Here is a 20,614-nt window from a genome sequence, read left to right on the forward strand (position 1 = left end):
GCTGTGTTATCTGCTAAGCGGGTTGTGCTATATACTATGGGAGGTATATTATATTCTATGGGGGAGGCCGTGTTATATACTATGTGGCTGTGTTATATACTATTGTGGGTGTGTTATATTCTATGTGGAGGCTGTTTTATATACTATGGGGGGCTGCATTATATTCTATGGGGGCTACATTATATATTATGGGGAGGTGGGCTGTATTATATTCTATGGGGTGGCTGCATTATACTCTGGGGTGGCTGCATTACATTCTGTAGGGTGGTGGCTGCATTATACTATATGTGGGCTGCATTATACAGCATTGAGGACTATGGGGAATACGTTATACTATATGAAGAACTATGGGGTGCATTATACTATGGGAAGTGAATTGCACTACATGGATGACTATGGCGGTGCATTATACTATATGGAGCACTATGAGTGTATTATACTATGTGGAGGACTGAGCAGTGTATTTTAATATATGGAGGACTATAGGGAGTGTATTATACTATATGGAGGACTGTGGTGCACATTATAATATATGGAGAACTATGGGGTGTATTTTACTAAACAAGTAAAATGCTGCATATTCAGATTGTTTTTGCTGGAACAAATATCATTGTCCTCAGCAGCACATCACCAGCGTAAACTGTAAATGTGCTGCTGATAACATGATACTGTATGGTGATCTGTTAGTGATCTATTAGTGATGGTTCTGTCCCATCATTATTCCTCAGCTGGTGGAAAGAGGTCAGGAAACAAGTGTTGAACAACTTCAGTATTGTCGATCAAACTCATTTAGCGGCCTGAACTCAGTGCACGTAAATACAACCGAAATGCTTCTGTGTAATGTGCAATATGTTAGCATTTGGGGCCTCATTTTAAACTTTGCCTAGGCGTAGGGCCCCACTTTGCCTAAAACCGGCCCTGCCTACAAGTGTACAAAGATATTATACAGTCACCATGTGACAAGTGGGCCTGTGTAACTTCAAATGCCAGGGCTGAATTTTAGTCCCAGTCCGGCCCTGCACAAAACTCTCAGCTTCGGAAAAACTGACCTTGCATAATTGTGGGAGTAAATAACTGGCATGAAAGAGCATGTGCCTTCATCAGATCACACGACATCAAGGCTGTCGAACCGACTGTGCATTGTAGTGTATAATTCACAAATGAAATTCAGCCTCTCGGAGACAGCAGGATGGTGACATGGGCTAAACTGGTGCGCATGGATACAACAGCCACAGTTCTTGTCTCACCTTAACTTTACGGATATTTCGGTAAATCAGCTCGCTGAAAAGTAATTGAGTATTCAGGTTCTCCACAATGTGATGCAGATCATCCTGGAAATATTCATGTATCATCATCAATGCTTTGTCTTCATATTGACAGAGCTGCAGGTAAAACTGTCTGGTCTCATAATCTAGGAAATGAAGGAGACATAAGAATGAAATCTTCTAGAAGCTGCAGAAGATGACGGTGTTTTATGTAGAATATTCCTGTTCTGGATCATTGTAGAAGCATCCACTGATGAGAAATCCACAGCTCATTCTACAAAACGATAGAAGGGACTAATCTTATTGTGGTGTACTACTGCAGTGCTGAAACACACTTTGAGAATGGGAGTCGAAGTCTCAGTCTGTGAATAATAATAATAATTATAAAACCGAGGTCAAATGGCTATCGATTCTCTGATGTTAGAGTATTGGCCTGCTTATGCAAATATTCTCGGATCAAGTGTCAAGAAAGGCCGTACTGGGGGGCCCACGGCACTTAAGGGGAGGCCGCCATGACGGGGTTACGTGGGACCTGGGGAGCTGGAGCAGTTTTATTGGGGGTACAGAGGAAAGGGTTAACCGGAATTTGAGGGGTGGCTTAAGGGGCATTTTTTGAATGAAGGGGGTGGGTACCAGGGGTCTGCGGGGAGGGGGCACATAAAAAGGGGCACGCTCCTCACGCAGGCATCCATTTTAGGTGCCTGCGTGACAAGTGTGGAATCTCTGTCACACTTACCAGCATGGAAGTTGAAGCGATCCTCCAGCGTCTCCGGGCGGCAGCCAGCTCCCAGGGGACAGATTGGCTAAATGCTTCTGTTAATAGCCTTCTCCAGGGGACATCGGATGCTCCATCGCAGGCACAGCAGGACGGGCGCCGGCCGCGGAGGTCTAGGCCTCCGGCGCGCCTAAGCCCTGACGTGATCCCCAGGGCCCGGCACCGAAATAGGAGCCCCTCCAGGGACCCTCCGGTAAGCAGCGCTGTCCCCTCCACCTCACAGCGCAGCGCCGGGAGGAATCCTCCAGTGCGGCGGGACCTACAACGGGGGGCGGATCCTTCCTCCCCTCCTTCTGTGTCCGGGCGGCGAGGGGCGACAGGAGCAGGAGCCGGAACTGCGGCCGCCAGCATGCCCGCTGGCGCCACTCAGCGTGGGAGGCAGAGACAGCCGAGGAGATGGGGGTCAGGTGCGGTGGCCCCTCAGCGTCGGGGACAATGCAGGCGGCAGTTGGCTGGCCCTGGCATCAGCGTGCGGCCCTCTGCAGCGCACAGCTCCGGAGTTTTCAGCGCAGCTGCGCCCTCTGCTGGTGGTGGCCAGGATGTGATTGGATCAGCGCCCTCTGCTGGTGATGGCCGGGATTTTCCTGGATCAGCGCCCTCTGCTGGTGATGGCCGGGATTTTCCTGGATCAGCGCCCTCTGCTGGTGATGGCCGGGATTTTCCGGTTTCAGGCAGACGACATTCCGTCGCTTCGGGAGGCAGTGCAAGGGACGTATCCGTGGCAAGGAGCCACACATCTTCCAGCGGGCTCGGCCTATTCCCCATCCGCAGCGCCAGGGCAGTCGACGGCATCATCGGGTCGTCAGTACACGGATACGGCCGACAGGAGCTCGGCGGTCAACATCGCAGATCAAGCCAGACTGGATCCAGGACACCTTCGGCTGGGAGCTGGATCTTCGGCTGCTGGGCTCACAGCACCCAGGCAGCTAGGTGAGAACGTTTTCCCTATGGTTAATATGCCAGGCTTAGTTTTCCCTGAAGCTAGGAATACTGATATTACTTCGGGAGTTGCTAGTGGGGGTATGGGTTTAATCCTTAGAGGTTTAGGGGAGCTAGCGGGCTTGTGGGGGTCCGGGCTTAGCAGAGGGTCTTTGCCGTCAGCGGCTTGGTTAGGTAATACGGGATCGTTTGAGGGGTCCAGAGAGTTGACCGAGATTACGGGTACGTCTAGCAGCACGGGTCCTGCGTCAAATACTGGGGGCTCATCAAGGGAGAATAGCGGAGCAGCACCGGCGTTATCCGTAGGGCCCGGGTCAGGATTTGATGGGTCAGGTGAAGGAGCTTTGCAGGATAAGGAAAAGGAGGATGTCCCGCGACTGGATGATGCGGCTAAGGGGGAGGTCTATGTCTGCTTTGAGGGCCCGTTAGGGGCACACTTAAAACAAGAAGTTAGGGAAAAAATCTGGAAAGCGGAGTACATAGAAATATTTTCTCTTTTACCCCTAGAGAGATTTAACTTGGATAGACTTAGAAGGGAGGACTCTAAAAAAGAAGATGAGGAGAAACAGAGATATAGGCTGATTCCCAGATCATTTTCAAACTGGCTGCAAGCTTTCGCTATTATGGCTAGCGTAATTGGGGAGAAGGCCCCGGAAAATTGCTCGGCGTTATTCTGTTACTTAGATGCCATAGGGGAGGCTTACAGGACCTATGGGGGACAGGGATGGCTACGCTATGATGAACAGTTTCGTCAGCGGAAAGCTTTTAGGCCAAATATTAGGTGGGATCACAAGAACATAGCGTTGTGGATGAGAGTTATGGTCCCGTCCCGTTTAGGTCAGACCAGCCAGCCTTTTCACGGGGGCGCCGGGAGTTCGGGACAGTCAGGACACTCGGCGGCTTTGCAGAAGGGACTGTGTTTCGCCTTCAATGATGGGGTATGCAGATTCGGGAGTAAGTGTAAATTTAGGCACGAGTGTTCATCGTGCGGGGGGGTGCATAGTGCCTCAAAATGTTTCAGAGGTAACAGGCAAAAAGCTGGAGATTCAGCTGAAAAAAGGGGTGACTCCGGTGCAGTGGGTCGTGATGGATACCTTTCTAAGTAGATACCCTGATAGGTCAGCTGCAGTTTTATTGCGCGATGGTTTTCAGGAGGGTTTCAAAATTCCTTATGTTGAGCAGGACGTTAGTTCAAAAAGAAAAAATTTGAAATCGGCGTTACAATTCCTGGAGGTCGTGTCGGATAAGTTGAATAAGGAAGTTGCTCTGGGTAGAATGGCAGACCCGTTTGTCGCCCCCCCGATTGCAAACCTGAGGGTGTTACCTCTTGGCGTGGTCCCTAAGAAAGAACCTAATAAATTTAGGTTAATCCATCACCTATCGTTTCCGAAGGGATCTTCGGTCAATGATGGTATTGATCCCAAGTTGAGTTCGGTGTCGTACTTATCATTCGATTCAGCGATGGAGTGGGTTCGAGCATGTGGAAAGGGGGCTAAGTTGGCAAAGACTGACATCGAAGCGGCCTTTCGCTTGTTGCCAGTTCATCCCGACAGTTTGCATTTATTAGGTTGTTTTTGGGATGGCGGCTTCTTTGTTGATCGTTGCCTTCCAATGGGTTGCTCAACTTCATGCTTACTTTGAGGCCTTCAGCACGTTTCTAGAATGGGTGATGAAAGGTGTGTCTGGGATTCTCTCATGTTCGCACTATCTAGACGACTTTTTGTTTATAGGGCCAGCGGAATCAGCAGATTGTTCGATTTTGTTGCACACAATGGAGAGTGTGGCAAAAAACTTCGGTGTGCCTTTGGCGGGGGACAAAACAGTTGGTCCGGTGACAGTGTTGAGCTTCCTAGGCATTGAAATTAACACGGTAGCAATGGAGTGTAGGCTACCTGCAGATAAGCTTACCGTGTTGCGTCAGGATGTGGTTAATGCGATTGGTTCGAAGAAGATAAATTTGCGCAGTTTGCAATCGTTGTTAGGGAAACTGAACTTTGCATGTAGGATCATACCGATGGGTCGAGCGTTTTGCCGCAGCCTATCCTTGGCAACAGTAGGGGTGAAGTCCCCTTTGCATTTCATCAGGATAAAGAAAGAGTTCCGGGACGATTTGAAGGTGTGGGCGGCTTTTCTTGATGAGTACAATGGCAGATCTCTGTGGATTCAGCCTGTGGCAGATGCCGCCTCCTTGGGCATTTTGGTTCATGTCATTGAAATGAGCGGCTTTGGTCTGTTCTTTCATGGTAGCTGGTCGGCAGCGGCTTGGCCAGAAGAATGGAAGGTGGAAGGGTTGACAAACAATCGGTTACTGCTGCATTTGTTCCCTAGGGTAGTTGCGTTGGCCCTGTGGGGCGACAAATTGAGGAATTTGAAGATTTCTTTTCATTGTGAGCATGTAGGAACAGTGACGGTGGTAAACTCGTTGTCAGCAGCTACGCCTGCAGTAGTGAAGGTCTTGCAGCACTTGGTTTTTCTGGGTCTTAAGTTTAATTCTTGGATTGTATCTGAAGTAGACTTGTCAGCGCTTGATCCAATAGTTGTTGCTCTTTCTCAATTTCAGTGGCAGCTTTTCCGGGATTTGGCACCACAGGCAGAGAGCGCGGGTCTGGAGTGTCCGGTGGAATTATGGAACCTGCCGCGAGGGCTGTAACGGAGTTATTTACCAAATCGCTCGCGGACTCATCTTGGTCTCATTATAATCAGGCGTGGAGCCTGTAGGAATCCTGGATGTCAAGTCTGGATCAGGACATAGAGGAGGAGTATGGTTTGTTGTTGTTCCTCGGTCATCATTGGGAGGCAGGTTGGTCGGTTACACATTTGAATAAGTTTTTGGCGGGGCTAGCTTTCAACCTTAAATGCAGGGGGTGTAAGGATATAACGAAATCCTTTTTGGTTCGGCAAGTTGTTCGGGGTTGGAAGAAAGGCTGGAAGGCCTCGGACGGTCGGCGACCCGTGTCTTATGAGGTGCTTTCAGCCATTGGTCGGAAGTTGCAGGAGGTGTGTTTTTCCGAATGGGAAGTGGTTTTGTTCCGGGTAGCCTTCTCTTTGGCTTTCTTCGGGGCATTTCGGTTAGGTGAGTTGGTTAGCCCGTCCGTTAGTAAAAAAGGTACTTTGTTGAGAGAAAACGTTGATGTTGAAGGGAACAAGGTGGTGGTGTTTGTTAAAGCCTCAAAAACGGACGTGTACGGGAAAGGGTGCAAAGTGGTGCTGTTCAATGTTGAAGGATCCCCGGTGTGCCCGGTGGCATCCATGAAGAAGTACATGGCAAAGGGCGGTGTGTTAGACGAGCCATTCTTGGTGCGCGAAAATGGGTCTTTCTTGTCCCGTTTTCAGTTTATTTCGGTATTTAGGAAATGTTTGGCCGCAGCGGGCTTACCTGCAGCACAATATAGCGGTCACTCGTTCAGGATCGGGGCAGCGACTGAAGCTGCTAGGTTGGGCCTTGGTGAGGAGGTGGTTCGGAGAATTGGGAGGTGGGAATCGTCAAGATTCCGGTCGTATGTTCGCCCAAACCTATTGTGAATTAGGGGTTGTGGTAAGTTAATTGTTTGTTGATTTTCTTTCTTTGTTGCAGGGGCTGATCCGGTGCTCGTCTGGATCATGGGGCACTCGTATGTGGTGTGGGCTGCGTTGCGTGCTGCGGTTCGCCCGGACGGTCGTCAATTTGGACTTTCTCGAGACACAGTGACATTGCGATGGATCGGTAAAAGGGGGATGGTGTGGAAGGAATGGTTACCGGAATTCCATTGTTTCGTTAGACTGGATAGAGTGCCGGAGATTGTGGTGATTCACCTAGGGGGAAATGATTTGGCTAAACGGTCTTGTAGGGAGCTGATTAAGGATATTAAATTTGATATCCTGAGGTTCTGGGTCATGTTTCCAAAGGTGCTGTTGGTGTGGTCTGACATCATTCCGCGTAAAAGTTGGCGAGGTGCTAGGTCCCTTGAGGGGGTGAATAGGGCCCGGATCAAAATAAACAGGGCCATATCTCGGTTCATGGTGAGGAATGGCGCGTTGGCCGTGAGACATGTGGACTTGGAATTGGGTCAAGGAGCTTACTGGAGAGCCGATGGCGTACACCTGAACGCGGTGGGAAATGATATGTGGTGTTTGGCTATCCGCAGTGGCATTGAATTAAGCTTGAAGGTGTGGAGGGACATGAATGGCTAAGGTGTCAGGCCATTCGTGTTCTTGGCGGGGGTGGAGGTCCTCGAAGTCGGTGGAAATGGTAAATGGTGGTTCAATTGGGGGGGATCTTGAGAGGTCCCGGACCCCCCATAAGAGAATTTAACAAGGCGCGGTACGGTTATCCCGCGTGAGGTGGATTTATGGGCCCCTGGCATGGGGGTGGGTTCGGTGGACCAGGATTGGTTGTTAGCTATCCCTGAGCTGGTGCTTTACGGCTGGGGGTAAGACTCATCCTGGGCTGAACATTGTGGAATTTTGGGAGGCTGAGTTTTATAATTTTGGGGCTTCGAGGATCGCCCCTCCTATTCTGGGTTGTTACAAAAGTTATGTTATCTTTTATTTAATAAAATGGCTGCTGTGGCCAATTAAATCCAACATATGTCTCAGTCTGTTTTGTGTATGATAGAAGTTTATTCTTTAGATGGTTATGGGGCCTGTTTAAGGGGATTGGGGGAATTTTTTTTCCAGGTCACGGAACTCACGTATACCCTATGTCACAAGTGGGACATGTCCTTCTGTGAGGCCTGGTGTTAGAAAATCACTACACATTGCAAATCACAGATCTTCCATTTAGCATGTGTGTTTGTGTTTCATATTAAATGGATTTCGTTTCCTTTGCTGCTGAAGAGGTTTACAACCTTTTTTATGTTGGTTAGAAACTTGCAGCTCCATCTTCTAGCTGTTCCTGAACTGATCATCGTATCTCTCTATAAAATCTGCCTAGCCAGAAAAAGTTCGACTAAATATCTCCTTGGAGTCACTGTGCTGAGTTGGAGATTGTTGTTGCTGCTGGCGATTGTTGCATGCTGTGTTTGGATGTATGCTTTCCTAATTGTCCTAGTTGCTTTTTGTTATCCCTGTTTGTCTTATGTGTCTACAGTAGCATTTCTGTCCCAGGCCTCCTGGGGGAGGGGACAGCTTAGGGTACAACAGAAGAACAGTAAGGCTGGTGGCCTAAATCTCCTCACCTTTAGAGGTTCCTTGGAGAGCAGGGTTAGGGTCCCAGCACTAGGGACAGTGCAGGTCCTCTTTCCCTATTTACGTACAGTCACAGTGTGACACCGATTGAGTGTCAGCGCACTGTGCTACAGTTTTCTCGCATGAGAGAATCGGAGCACAGGTGCAGAGAAGACGGAGAAAGTAATTTCTTGATCTTCTTCATTGCCGGTGTCTGCATTAATTGCACGGCACTTGACATCTATGACATCCAACCGCATTCTGATGTTTCACACACACCCATAGACTTTTATGAGTGCAATTGAGCCAAGTCTCGCAGCCACTCACAGCATGCAACACATTCACACTACAGGCCACCAGGGTGAGCTTTTAATCCTATTTACTAGGTGACTCCCCATATATATTTATCTGGTAGTCTGTAGGGAAAGTTAGTTAGTTCCAGACATCCGTCTGAGAAGGACAGAGGGTTTACGAAGCTGTGCATACCCCCAGAGCTGCAGCTCCAGGAAAGAGACATTTTGAAGGTAGAATTGATTGCAGCGAGCGTGCAGGAGAGGAAGCACAGGAGAGGATACCAGAAGGGGACCAGCCCCGAGCAGGCTGCCTCCTTCTGAGGTGCAGAAACACCGATAGCCGGAACACCGAGGTTGTGAGGATCTCCACGCCTGACATCAGAGACCAGCAGGACAGTTAATTGCACGATACCTGCCGCACCCACACCCAGGAGGCACGGTGACACCCCACAGAGCCAGGTCATCTAAGAGATCCTATAAACAGGCTCAAGTCACCAGTCATACGGGTTTTGTCCTATCCTAACCGGGGGACAGAGAGAAAGAGAAATAGACTTTCTGCTTGATTGCGTTTTTCCTCTAAAGTTCTTATAGACTGTTAAGCTGCATTTTATATTTACACCAAGTGTTGTGGACTTGAGCTTTGCTCTGCACCTGTTTGAATCACCGTGTGATAATATAGACTTTACCACTTATAAAACTGTGTCCTGTAGTTGTCTTGTTCCACGCAAAGAGTCTCCAGAGTTATCCCTATAATCATTACAGGATACTCTAGCCTCAAAAGAGGAGACTGCTGGAACAATGACTGCAGAAAGCAGACTAGAGCAGGTGTTGTCCATAAATAGATCACTGCAGAAAGATGTGGAAGGTCTGCAAAAGAAGTTTGGAAGCTTTGAACACAATCAACAAGTGTTTGGACAAACTTTGCAGGACTTAAGCACCCGAATGGCAGTCCAGGAAAACAAACTTGCTGGCATGGAGTCCCAGTATGGACGTGCTTTTCAGGACATAAGCACACAAGTAGCGGCACAAGCCACGTTACCCTCTGGGCAACCGCCACCAGCTAGTTCACCTAAGTTGCCCCCATTCAGATTTAATGGTGATCGCGAAAAATTTTGTGGCTTTGTGAATCAATGTATGCTATATTTTGATGTGCATGCTGACCGTTTTCCTAATGATAGATCCAAAGTATTGTAATAATGCTGCTGACCGCACGAGCGCTCGCCTGGGCGAATCCAATGATTAAGTTTCGTGACCCGCGGTTAAATAATTTGGACGATTTTTGGGCCGCTATGGCATTAATGTTTGATGACCCTAATCGCCATGCAACCGCTGAATCTGCTTTATTGTCTTTACGCCAGACTAAATGTTCTGTTATTGAGTATGCTACTGAATTCAGGAGATTAGCAGTAGATACTAATTGGGACAGTTATGCACAATTACCTATTTTTAAAAGGGGTCTGTCTAACATTGTAAAGGATGAATTAGCTCGCTCTGAATCACCACAAGAGCTAGAAACATTTATACAGCATTCTGTGCGCATTGACATTCGCCTTACTGAGCGTAGGCAGGAGACGTTTGCTGCATATGACCGCATTTCTAACTTTTCCCTTCCTTCCAAAGAGCCTGCAGGTAAAACCTCTCGGGAGGTGGAGGAGGTGCCCATGCAAATTGATTCTGTTCAGAGGCGTGAGAGTAATGAGCACCGGGAGCATCGCCTTCGAGAAAGTCTATGTTTCTACTGCAGCCAGTCTGACCACTTTCTAATCAACTGTCCCAAGTGTCCCAAGTGGCCTAAAAAGGTGCTAGCAGCAGTAGGGGAGTATGACAACTATGATGATGAATCTGACATCTCTGAATGTAGCCTGCCTTTAAATGCTGTATTCCATTCACTTTCTATGACTTCACCAGCCAAAGAGCTAAATGAAAAGAACTTTCACTGTTCTCTCCCAATTAAGATCCTCTGTACAGGTGAGTGGATTTCCAGTGCAGCTATGATTGACTCTGGTGCAGGTGGCAATTTTATGGATATCGCATTTGCCAAGGAACATGGTATTGAAATTCAGCAAATGAGCCTCTCCAATTACCATGGAAACAGTGGATGGGTCACATTTAATCTCCGGGCCTGTGGATCACGAGACCGCACCCCTTGAGATTTTGTTGGAGCCTAATCATCAAGAGCAACTCTCTTTCTTGTTAATTTCTTCTCATTTTCCTGTGATTTTAGGCATCCCTTGGCTGCGTTCTCAGAATCCAACTATCAACTGGGAGACCAAGGACATTATCTTTCCAACAAGGAGCAACTCAGCATTAACTGAAGCTGTCCCCGAGTCCACAGCTACGGAACCACCGATACAGGTATTTACTTTACCTTCAGCATATAAAGAGTTCTCTGACATTTGTGACAAGAAGAATGCAGATCAGCTTCCTCCACACAGGCATTATGACTGTCCCATTGAGTTGCTTCCTGGGGCAGCTATTCCTTTTGGTAACGTATATCCTTTGGCGGCACCTGAGATTCAAGCCTTAAAGGATTATATTGATGGAAATCTGGCCAAAGGCTTCATACGTCCTTCTTCCTCACCAGCAGGGGCACCTACATTTTTTGTAAAGAAGAAAGATGGGTCCCTGAGACCCTGTGTGGACTATCGAGAGCTCAATAAGGTAACCATACGGAATTGTTACCCTTTGCCTCTGATTCCTGAATTACTGGAAAGAGTCCGCCATGCTAAGGTGTTCTCTAAACTGGATCTTCGTGGGGCTTATAATTTGGTGCGTATTCGTCCAGGGGATGAGTGGAAGACAGCATTCCGATGCCGGTATGGACACTTTCAATATCTCGTGATGCCCTTCGGGCTTTGTAATGCCCTGCAACGTTTCAACACCTTGCTAATGACATTTTCAGAGATTTTTATTGGACCAGTTTGTGGTGATCTATTTGGACGATATTCTAATCTTTTCTGACTCTCTACAGGAACATGAAGAACATGTCAAAGCTATTTTAAGACATCTGAAAGAGAACCATCTGTATATCAAGCCGGAGAAATGCGAGTTCCATCATTCTGAGATACAGTTCTTAGGTTATATCGTCTCTCCCCAGGGGCTGAACATGGAATCTGGTAAGATTCAGGCTATCCTTGACTGGCCGGTACCCAAGAACGTTAAGGAGGTCCAACTTTTATTGGTTTTGCAAATTCCTACAGACGTTTTATTCAAAATTTTTCTGATATTGTCCGTCCCATTACTTCCTTGACAAAGAAGGAAAAGCCCTTTAAGTGGTCATCACGGGCTCAAGAAGCTTTTGATCGGCTTAAGATCTGTTTCACCTCAGCACCGCTGTTGATACACTCAGATCCAACACTTTCTTTCATTGTGGAGGTGGATGCTTCTGATAATGCCTTGGGGGCTATTCTCTCCCAAAGAACTGGAGAGAAGGGTCTGCTACATCCGTGTGCTTTCTTTTCCCGTAGACTAACCTCAGCAGAGAAGAATTACGATGTGGGAGACAAGGAATTGCTGGCTATTATTGCGGCTTTCAAGGAATGGAGGCATCATCTGCAAGGAGCTGCACAACAGATCGTAGTGTTTACTGACCATCGCAATTTAGAGTTCCTCAGATCCGCTAGATGTCTTTCTCCTAGTCAGGCTCGTTGGAATTTATTTTTAAATCAATTTAATTTTGTTATCTCGTACCGTCCAGGTTCTCGTAATGGGAAGGCTGATGCTTTATCCCGAATCCATGCTGCGGATTCCGTACCTGGAGCCCCGTCCAAAACCATTCTATCTGATGCCAATTTCATCGGAGTTATCCACGATCAGGACTTGTGGAAGAAGTGCAGGGAGGCCTATGGCAGTGATGTATTTCTAAGAAGAAACTCCGTGTGCACTGCTATATACTGGTGCAGAGACTAGGTACCCAAACCATAAAGTGCAGTATGAAAAAAGTCTCGCACTCAACTTCAGCATATTTTGTAGATTTATTATGAGAAGTAGCACTGGAAACGTTTCAGCCCCACAATGGGCTTTCGTCAGTCACGTGCTTGTGCCAATTAGTTTGTGGCAAAGAGTCCTTATATTTAGGATGCAGACCTGAATGAGGTGCAGGTGATGGCCCCTTAGGGGAGAATGATAGTGGTAAATAGGAGGAGGATGTAATTGCTCCTAAGGTATAACTTAGAGTGGTATGTGGACTAGGTGACAACCTTCAGCCATCCACATACCACTCTAAGTTATACAGTTTCCAGTGATGTATTTCTGGCCAACCCACCTGTTTATATTAATTTTGTCTTTAAGGGTGGCATGTGGTTCAGAGATCAACGTATCTACGTCCCTGAGGCCGTCCGTCTGCAGATCCTCAAGTTTGTACATGACTCCAAGTTGGCTGGTCACAGGGGGGTACAGAAGACACGAGTTCCTAAGCCGATTTTTCTGGTGGCCAACTTGCCTGAAGGATACTAAGGACTATGTTCTCTCTTGCGAGGTATGTGCTCGTTACAAGACTCCTCGTGTGGCACCTACGGGTCTCCTGCAACCATTACCTGTTCCGTCCCGCCCTTGGGGGTCTATATCAATGGACTTTATTGTGGAGCTGCCTACATCGGGGGGCATGAATACGATCATGGTGGTAGTTGATCGCCTGACTAAAGCCGCTCATTTTGTTCCATGCACCGGCCTCGCTAAGGATACAGTGAACTTGGTTATTCAGAATGTCTTCCGGCTGCATGGGGTCCCGGATGAGATCATCTCTGACCGTGGAGTACAGTTCACTGCAAGATTCTGGAAGGGGTTTTGCTCTGCACTCAATATTAATGTCTGTCTCTCTTCCGCTTACCATCCCCAGACAAATGGTCAGACTGAGCGTACCAACCAGACGTTGGAACAATATCTAAGATGCTATGTCAGCCATCTCCAAGATGATTGGTTGGAGTTACTGCCATTAGCTGAATTTTCATACAACAATTCTCAGAGCGCCTCCACTAAGTTCACTCCTTTCTTTGCCAATCTAGGTTATCATCCATGTATCTTACCTAGGTCTCCGATTAATTCTCCGGTTCCAGCAGTTGAGGAAAGGCTGACTGAGATGAGGCAAAATCTGGAGGTTCTGAAGGAATCCCTGACCACCGCTCAAGAACGTTATAAGAGATTGGCTGATAGATTCCGTAAACCTGCACCCATGTTCAAGGTCGGAGATTCCGTGTGGTTAGCAACTAAGAATCTGAAGTTAAACGTTCCTTCACAAAAACTTGGACAGAAATTCATTGGCCCTTTCAAGATGAACGGTATTGTGAGCTCTGTGGCCTGTTGTCTGAAGCTGCCTAGGACTATGAAGGTACACCCAGTTTTTCATGTATCCTTACTAAAGCTTGTATCTCCTAATACCTTCCAGGAACGTGTTGTGCCACCTCCACAGCCTGTGGTGATTGATGGGCAAGAACAATTTGTGGTGGAGGAAATTATTGATTCCAGGATTCGCAGGAATCGGCTCCAATCTATATATATAATTGTCTAAGGGTTTTTCCGTCTGTCTGTCTGTCTGTCTGTCTGTCTTTCTGTCTGTCTGTCTGTCCTGGAAATCCCGCGTCTCTGATTGGTCGAGGCCGCCAGGCAGAGACGGGCACAGCATGGCGACGATGATGTCATAAAGGTTGCCTCGACCAATCAGTGACGGGCACAGTCTGCCGTGAATTCGCCTCGACCAATCAGCGACGGGCACAGTATCGACGTAGATGTCATAATGGTTGCCATGGCGACGATGATGTCATAAAGGTTGCCTCGACCAATCAGCGACGGGCACAGTCTGCCGCGAATTCTGGAATCATCATTGTCCATATACTACGGGGACATGCATATTCTAGAATACCCGATGCTTTAGAATCGGGCCACAGTCTAGTATCTTATAAGATGGCAGGGATATCCCCCTCAGGAAGACTCTTGGGAACCTGTGGAAAACATCAATGCCCAATAGAAGATCTCTCGTTTTCATCAAAGATTCCCTGAGAAACCAGGTCCAGGATCGTCCTGAGGCCGCTTCTAAGGAGGGAGTAATGTCAGGACTCTGAACATTTTGATTACCTTTTGTGCATTACTGCCCTTTTCAAAGATGGCGTCTTTGGTCTCATGTGCATTGTGTCTTCCTGCTATATAACTCTACCCCAGCCTTTAGTCTGTGCTAGAGTATTCTGCCTTGCATCCAGCTCCTGACCCTGGTGACTCCCTGGTTTTGCACCTGCACCTGCTCCTGTGAACCTGTGTGGAGATCCTGCTACTCAGCTCTGAGTTTCTGCTGAATACATCGGTTTCCAGTAATCCTCCTCCATCTGGCTGCTTGTATTTGTTTCCATCTGCATTTGCTGGACATGTAAGCTGTTGCTGCTCTGCTTAAACCTGAGATTATCACCCAGGCCTTCCTGGTTGAGCTAAGACATTGCTTGATCTGTCTTATAAGCATATCTATCTGTGTTTGGACTAAACAAGGACTTATTCGTGTCAAGTTTCCTCAAGTACAACTGTGCTTCATAGACTTTCTGCTTGATTGCGTTTTTCCTCTAATGTTCCTATAGACTGTTAAGCTGCATTTTATATTTACACCAAGTGTTGTGGACTTGAGCTTTGCTCTGCACCTGTTTGAATCACCGTGTGATAATATAAACTTTACCACTTATAAAACTGTGTCCTGTAGTTGTCTTATTCCACGCAAAGAGTCTCCTGAGTTATCCCCTATAATCATCACACCCTTTTACATGGGACCAAGGGCCACGGACCAGCTCCTGGACACAGAAGTGACAGCAGTGAAGAAATGGAAGTTGGTCCTGTGCAGGAAGATTGCACTGGAAGAGTCGCAGTTTGTGCAGCAGCTGACTCCAGCATCTTCATCAGCAGAGCAAACCGACATTGGTGGAACCACATCAGACGCAGGTACAGAAAGCAACCCTGCCCCGGTGACCGATCCCACTCCAGCGACTGATCCCACTCCAGTGACCGCTCTTCCACCAGTCACTGACTCTGCACCAGTGACAGCTCCTGCCCCAGATGAAGGCCCTGTTCCAGCGACTAGCACCACCACCGATGAGATGCGGACAGGCCTGCTTCCAACACCCATAGGCACGCCGCTGGAGGTGAGCCCCGAGGGAGTGGTTTTCCAATGGGACAATCCAAGAGCAGAAACAATCAGGTCCCCTGGGGAGGCCCCACCGAAAGGGTCCCATATTGAAGCCCTCACCTGGGAGGAGTATCACCAGCATCTGGTGCTAAAATGGAAGGAGGAAAAAGGGAGCGAGGCCCAACGTAAAGCGCAGGCCCATAAAACCAAACGATGTAACAAAAGGGGTTAAGGTTTCATTAAGGAACCGGGACTGCTAGCAGAGGTCTATGTCACCAGCCGTGACGTGAAATCTCATCTCTGGGAGGGACATCCTGACCGGGATCTGTGCCGAGGGGATCATGTGACCTACACCCATCACTGGAGTGAAAAGGGCTGGTAAACAATGAACGTTAGGAGATGCGTACCCACAACAGTACCCCCTAGCGCCAAAGAAACTACCGCCACTACTACCTCAGCTGCACAGCCAACAACCCCTCAGGCCAACACTACTACCACTGTCTGTATAACCACCACCACTGAGACAACTGCTGTGGCAACTGCACTAGCCGGCATACTTACTCAAGCCACACAAACTTTGATATAGCAGCCCATGACTTGACCATACATGAGAGGCAAACCCATGACGTTGACCTAGCATCAGATGAGGATCCAGATACAGATCTTTCCAGGCCAGGAATTGTTCCATACCGACTGGTGCCTTGGCAACTGCTATAATAGAACAAAGAGAATCTGAAAATGCCTGTAAATAGTTAATTTGACTCTTTTGCTGTTACAAAAAGTTCATCAAACCCGACTAGGATTTTTTTCTTAAAGTGGTCCCCTGTTTAAAGGGATCCTCTGTTTACAAAGTTCGGTTATTTCAAGAGTTTTGTTTTGCTTCAAAGACATTTGAATCATGGACAGTGAATGATTCACAAACTGTCGTGTAAATAGTTTGCACATTCTTAAAGGTGCTTCCTACTGGTTTTACAAAGAAGTTTTAAAAAGACTGCTTCTAACATTGGTGTGAGAACTGCTTTGTTTTCCAGAGACCTGAAGAAAAACCCATTTGGAGCGGCAGGATTCCAGGTCTGGATACATGGGCGCCCAGGGCCACGGACCAGGTCACCACCGTGACATCCCCCTGTGAACCGCAGGACCCGGTACCGAGTAACCCCTAGCCCACAGGGCGCCTCACATGCCAAAAAACAACATAGCAAATAGAGAAATGGTTGCACTCAATTGTACTTAAGCAAGTGAATGTGTGATACATGAAATGTGAATAGCATAATGGCTTGTGAAATCTATGAAAAAACACATGAGATGCTTAGCACAAAATTTGTCCAAAAAATGTGAACCCATCCACCAACGTCAAGGTAATCTCATAGATCGGATAGGTCCCTGATGGGCTCACATTTTTTGGCTAAATTTTGTGCAAAGCATCTCATGTGTTTTTTTCATAGATTTCACAAGCCTTTATGCTATTCACATTTCATATCGCAGCTGACATCCGGCACTATGTGCCAGGAGCGGCACATTAACCCCCGGCACACCGCGATCAAACATGATCGCAGTGTACCGGCGGTATAGGGAAGCATCGCGCAGGGAGGGGGCTCCCTGCGGGCTTCCCTGAGACCCCCGGAGCAACGCGATGTGATCGCGTTGCTGCGAGGGTCTCCTACCTCCTTCCTGGCTGCAGGTCCCGGATCCAAGATGGCCGCGGCATCCGGGTCCTGCAGGGAAGGAGGTGGCTTACCGAGTGTCTGCTCAGAGCAGACACTTGGTAAGCCTGCAGCCCTGCACAGCAGATCGCAGATCTGGCAGAGTGCTGTGCACACTGCCAGATCAATGATCTGTGATGTCCCCCCCTGGGACAAAGTAAAAAAGTAAAAAAAAAAATTTTCCACATGTGTAAAAAAAAAAAAAAAAAAAATTCCTAAATAAATAATAATAAAAAAATATATATTATTCCCATAAATACATTTCTTTAACTAAATAAAAAAAAAAACAATAAAAGTACACATATTTAGTATCGCCGCGTCCGTAACGACCCAACCTATAAAACTGCCCCACTAGTTAACCCCTTCAGTAAACACCGTAAGAAAAAAAAAAAAAACGAGGCAAAAAACAACGCTTTATTACCATACCGCCGAACAAAAAGTGGAATAACACACGATCAAAAAGACTGATATAAATATCCATGATACCGCTGAAAATGTCATCTTGTCCCGCAAAAAACAAGCCGCCATACAGCATCATCAGCAAAAAAATAAAAAAGTTATAGTCCTGAGAATAAAGCGATACCAAAATAATTATTTTTTCTATATTTTAGTTTTTATCGTATAAAAGCGCCAAAACATAAAAAAATGATATAAATGAGATATCGCTGTAATCGTACTGACCCGAAGAATAAAACTGCTTTATCAATTTTACCAAACGCGGAACGGTATAAACGCCTCTCCCAAAAGAAATTCATGAATAGCAGGTTTTTGGTCATTCTGCCTCACAAAAATCGGAATAAAAAGCGATCAAAAACGGTCACGTGTCCGAAAATGTTACCAATAAAAACGTCAACTCGTCCCGCAAAAAACAAGACCTCACATGACTCTGTGGAGCAAAATGTGGAAAAATTATAGGTCTCAAAATGTGGAGACGCAAAAACTTTTTTGCTATAAAAAGCGTCGCTGGTTTCACACTTGCGTTTTTGTCTGCAGCGTTTTTTTGCACAAAAAAACGCATGCGTTTTTTCCCTATATTTAACATTGAAAACGCATGCGGTTTTTTTGTACGCGTTTGGTCGCGTTTTCAAACGCATGCGGTTTTTTTCTGCATGCGTTCATTTTCAGAAATACAACCTGCAGTATTTTCTTGCGTTTTTAAGCACATGCGTTTGTTTGCGTTAAAAACGCATGCATTTTTATCGAAAAAAAACAGAAAACACACTGAAAAGCCACCCACCACCATCAAGGTGATAAAGGGATCCAAACCCTAACCCTAACTCTACCCCTAACCTCACCCCTAACCGTTTAATGAACATTTTCTGACAGTCATAGTGCCACGTATTTCAGTGCCACGTATTTCAGTGCCACGTATTTCAGTGCCATGTATTTCAGTGCCACGTATCACGTATTTCAGTGCCACGTGTTTCAGTGCCACGTATTTCAGTGCCACGTATCACGTATTTCAGTGCCACATATTTTAGTACCACGTATTTCAGTTGCACGTATTTCAGTGCCACGTATTTCAGTGCCACGTATTTCAGTGCCACGTATTTCAGTGCCACGTATCACGTATTTCAGTGCCACGTATTTCAGTGCCACGTATTTCAGTGCCACGTATCACGTATTTCAGTGCCACGTGTTTCAGTGCCACGTATTTAAGTGCCACGTATCACGTATTTCAGTGCCACGTATTTCAGTGCCACGTATTTCAGTGCCACGTATTTCAGTGCCACGTATTTCAGTGCCACGTATTTCAGTCACGTTTAGGGTTAGGGTTAGGGGTAGGGTTAGGGTTAGGGTTAGGGCTAGGGTTGGAGGTAAAGTTAGGGTTGGGGCTAAAGTTAGGGTTGGGGCTAAAGTTAGGGTTAGGGTTTGGATTACATTTACGTTTGGATTAGGGTTGGGATTAGAATTATGGGTGTGTCAGGGCTAGGGGTGTGGTTAGGGTTACCGTTGGGATTAGGGTTAGGGGTGTGTTTGGGTTAGGGTTTCAGGTAGAATTGGGGAGTTTCCACTGTCCAGGCACATCAGGGGCTCTCCAAGCGCGACATGGCGTCCAATCTCAATTCCAGCCAATTCTGCGTTGAAAAAGTAAAACAGTGCTCCTTCCCTTCCGAGCTCTCCCGTGCGCCCAAAAAGGGGTTTACCCCAACATATGTGTTATCAGCGTACTCGGGACAAATTGAACAACAACTTCTGGGGTCCAAGTTCTCTTGTTATCCTTAGGAAAATAAAAATTTGGGGGGCTAAAAATCATTTTTGTGGGAAAAAAAAGATGTTTTATTTTCACGGCTCTGCGTTATAAACTGTAGTGAAACACTTGGGGGTTCAAAGTTCTCACAACACATCTAGATAAGTTCCTTGGGAGGTCTAGTTTCCAATATGGGGTCACTTGTGGGGGGTTTGTACTGTTTGGGTACATCAGGGGCTCTGCAAATGCAACGTGACGCCTGCAGACCAATCCATTTAAGGCTGCATTCCAAATGGCGCTCCTTCCCTTCCGAGCTCTGTCATGCACCCAAACAGTGGTTCCCCCCCACATATGGGGTATCAGCGTACTCAGGACAAATTGGACAACAACTTTTGGGGTCTAATTTATCCTGTTACCCTTGTGAAAATACAAAACTGGGGGCTAAAAAATCATTTTTGTGAAAAAAAAAAGAATTTTTATTTTCACGGCTTTGCGCTATAAACTTTAGTGAAACACTTGGGGGTTCAAAGTTCTCAAAACACATCTAGATAAGTTCCTTGGGAGGTCTAGTTTCCAATATGGGGTCACTTGTGGGGGGTTTGTACTGTTTGGGTACATCAGGGGCTCTGCAAATGCAACGTGACGGCTGCTGACCAATCCATTTAAGTCTGCATTCCAAATGGCGCTCCTTCCCTTCCGAGCTCTGTCATGCGCCCAAACAGTGGTTCCCCCCCACATTTGGGGTATCAGCGTACTCAGGACAAATTGCACAACATTTTTTGGGGTCCAATTTCTTCTCTTACCCTTGGGAAAATAAAAAATTGGGGGCAAAAAGATCATTTTTGTGAAAAAATATGATTTTTTATTTTTACGGCTCTGCATTATAAACTTCTGTGAAGCACTTGGTGGGTCAAAGTGCTCACCACACATCTAGATAAGTTCCTTAGGGGGTCTACTTTCCAAAATGGTGTCACTTGTAGGGAGTTTCAATGTTTAGGCACATCAGGGGCTCTCCAAACGCAACATGGCGTCCCATCTCAATTCCAGTCAATTTGCATTGAAAAGTCAAATGGCGCTCCTTCCCTTCCAAGCTCTGCCATGCGCCCAAACAATGGTTTACACCCACATATGGGGTATCATCGTACTCAGGACAAATTGCACAACATTTTTTGGGGTCCAATTTCTTCTCTTACCCTTGGGAAAATAA

At 46.8% G+C, this 20,614-nt stretch overlaps 1 protein-coding gene across 2 annotated transcripts in view; it reads right to left on the reverse strand.

Moving 5' to 3' along the window:
- The window catches only part of LOC143770331 (uncharacterized), a 600,942-nt gene that overhangs the window by 531,141 nt on the left and 49,187 nt on the right, over positions 1-20,614 (reverse strand). The window contains exon 3 of one of the 2 annotated variants that reach the window (XM_077259855.1): positions 1,248-1,411. The exons of the other annotated variant lie outside the window; for it this stretch is intronic. Coding sequence (XP_077115970.1) covers positions 1,248-1,411 — 164 coding nt within the window. The remainder of the gene's footprint in view (positions 1-1,247; positions 1,412-20,614) is intronic. 2 annotated transcript variants of the gene reach the window in all.

The sequence above is a fragment of the Ranitomeya variabilis genome, chromosome 1 (genome assembly GCF_051348905.1).
Source record: "Ranitomeya variabilis isolate aRanVar5 chromosome 1, aRanVar5.hap1, whole genome shotgun sequence".
Taxonomy (NCBI): Eukaryota; Metazoa; Chordata; class Amphibia; order Anura; family Dendrobatidae; genus Ranitomeya; species Ranitomeya variabilis.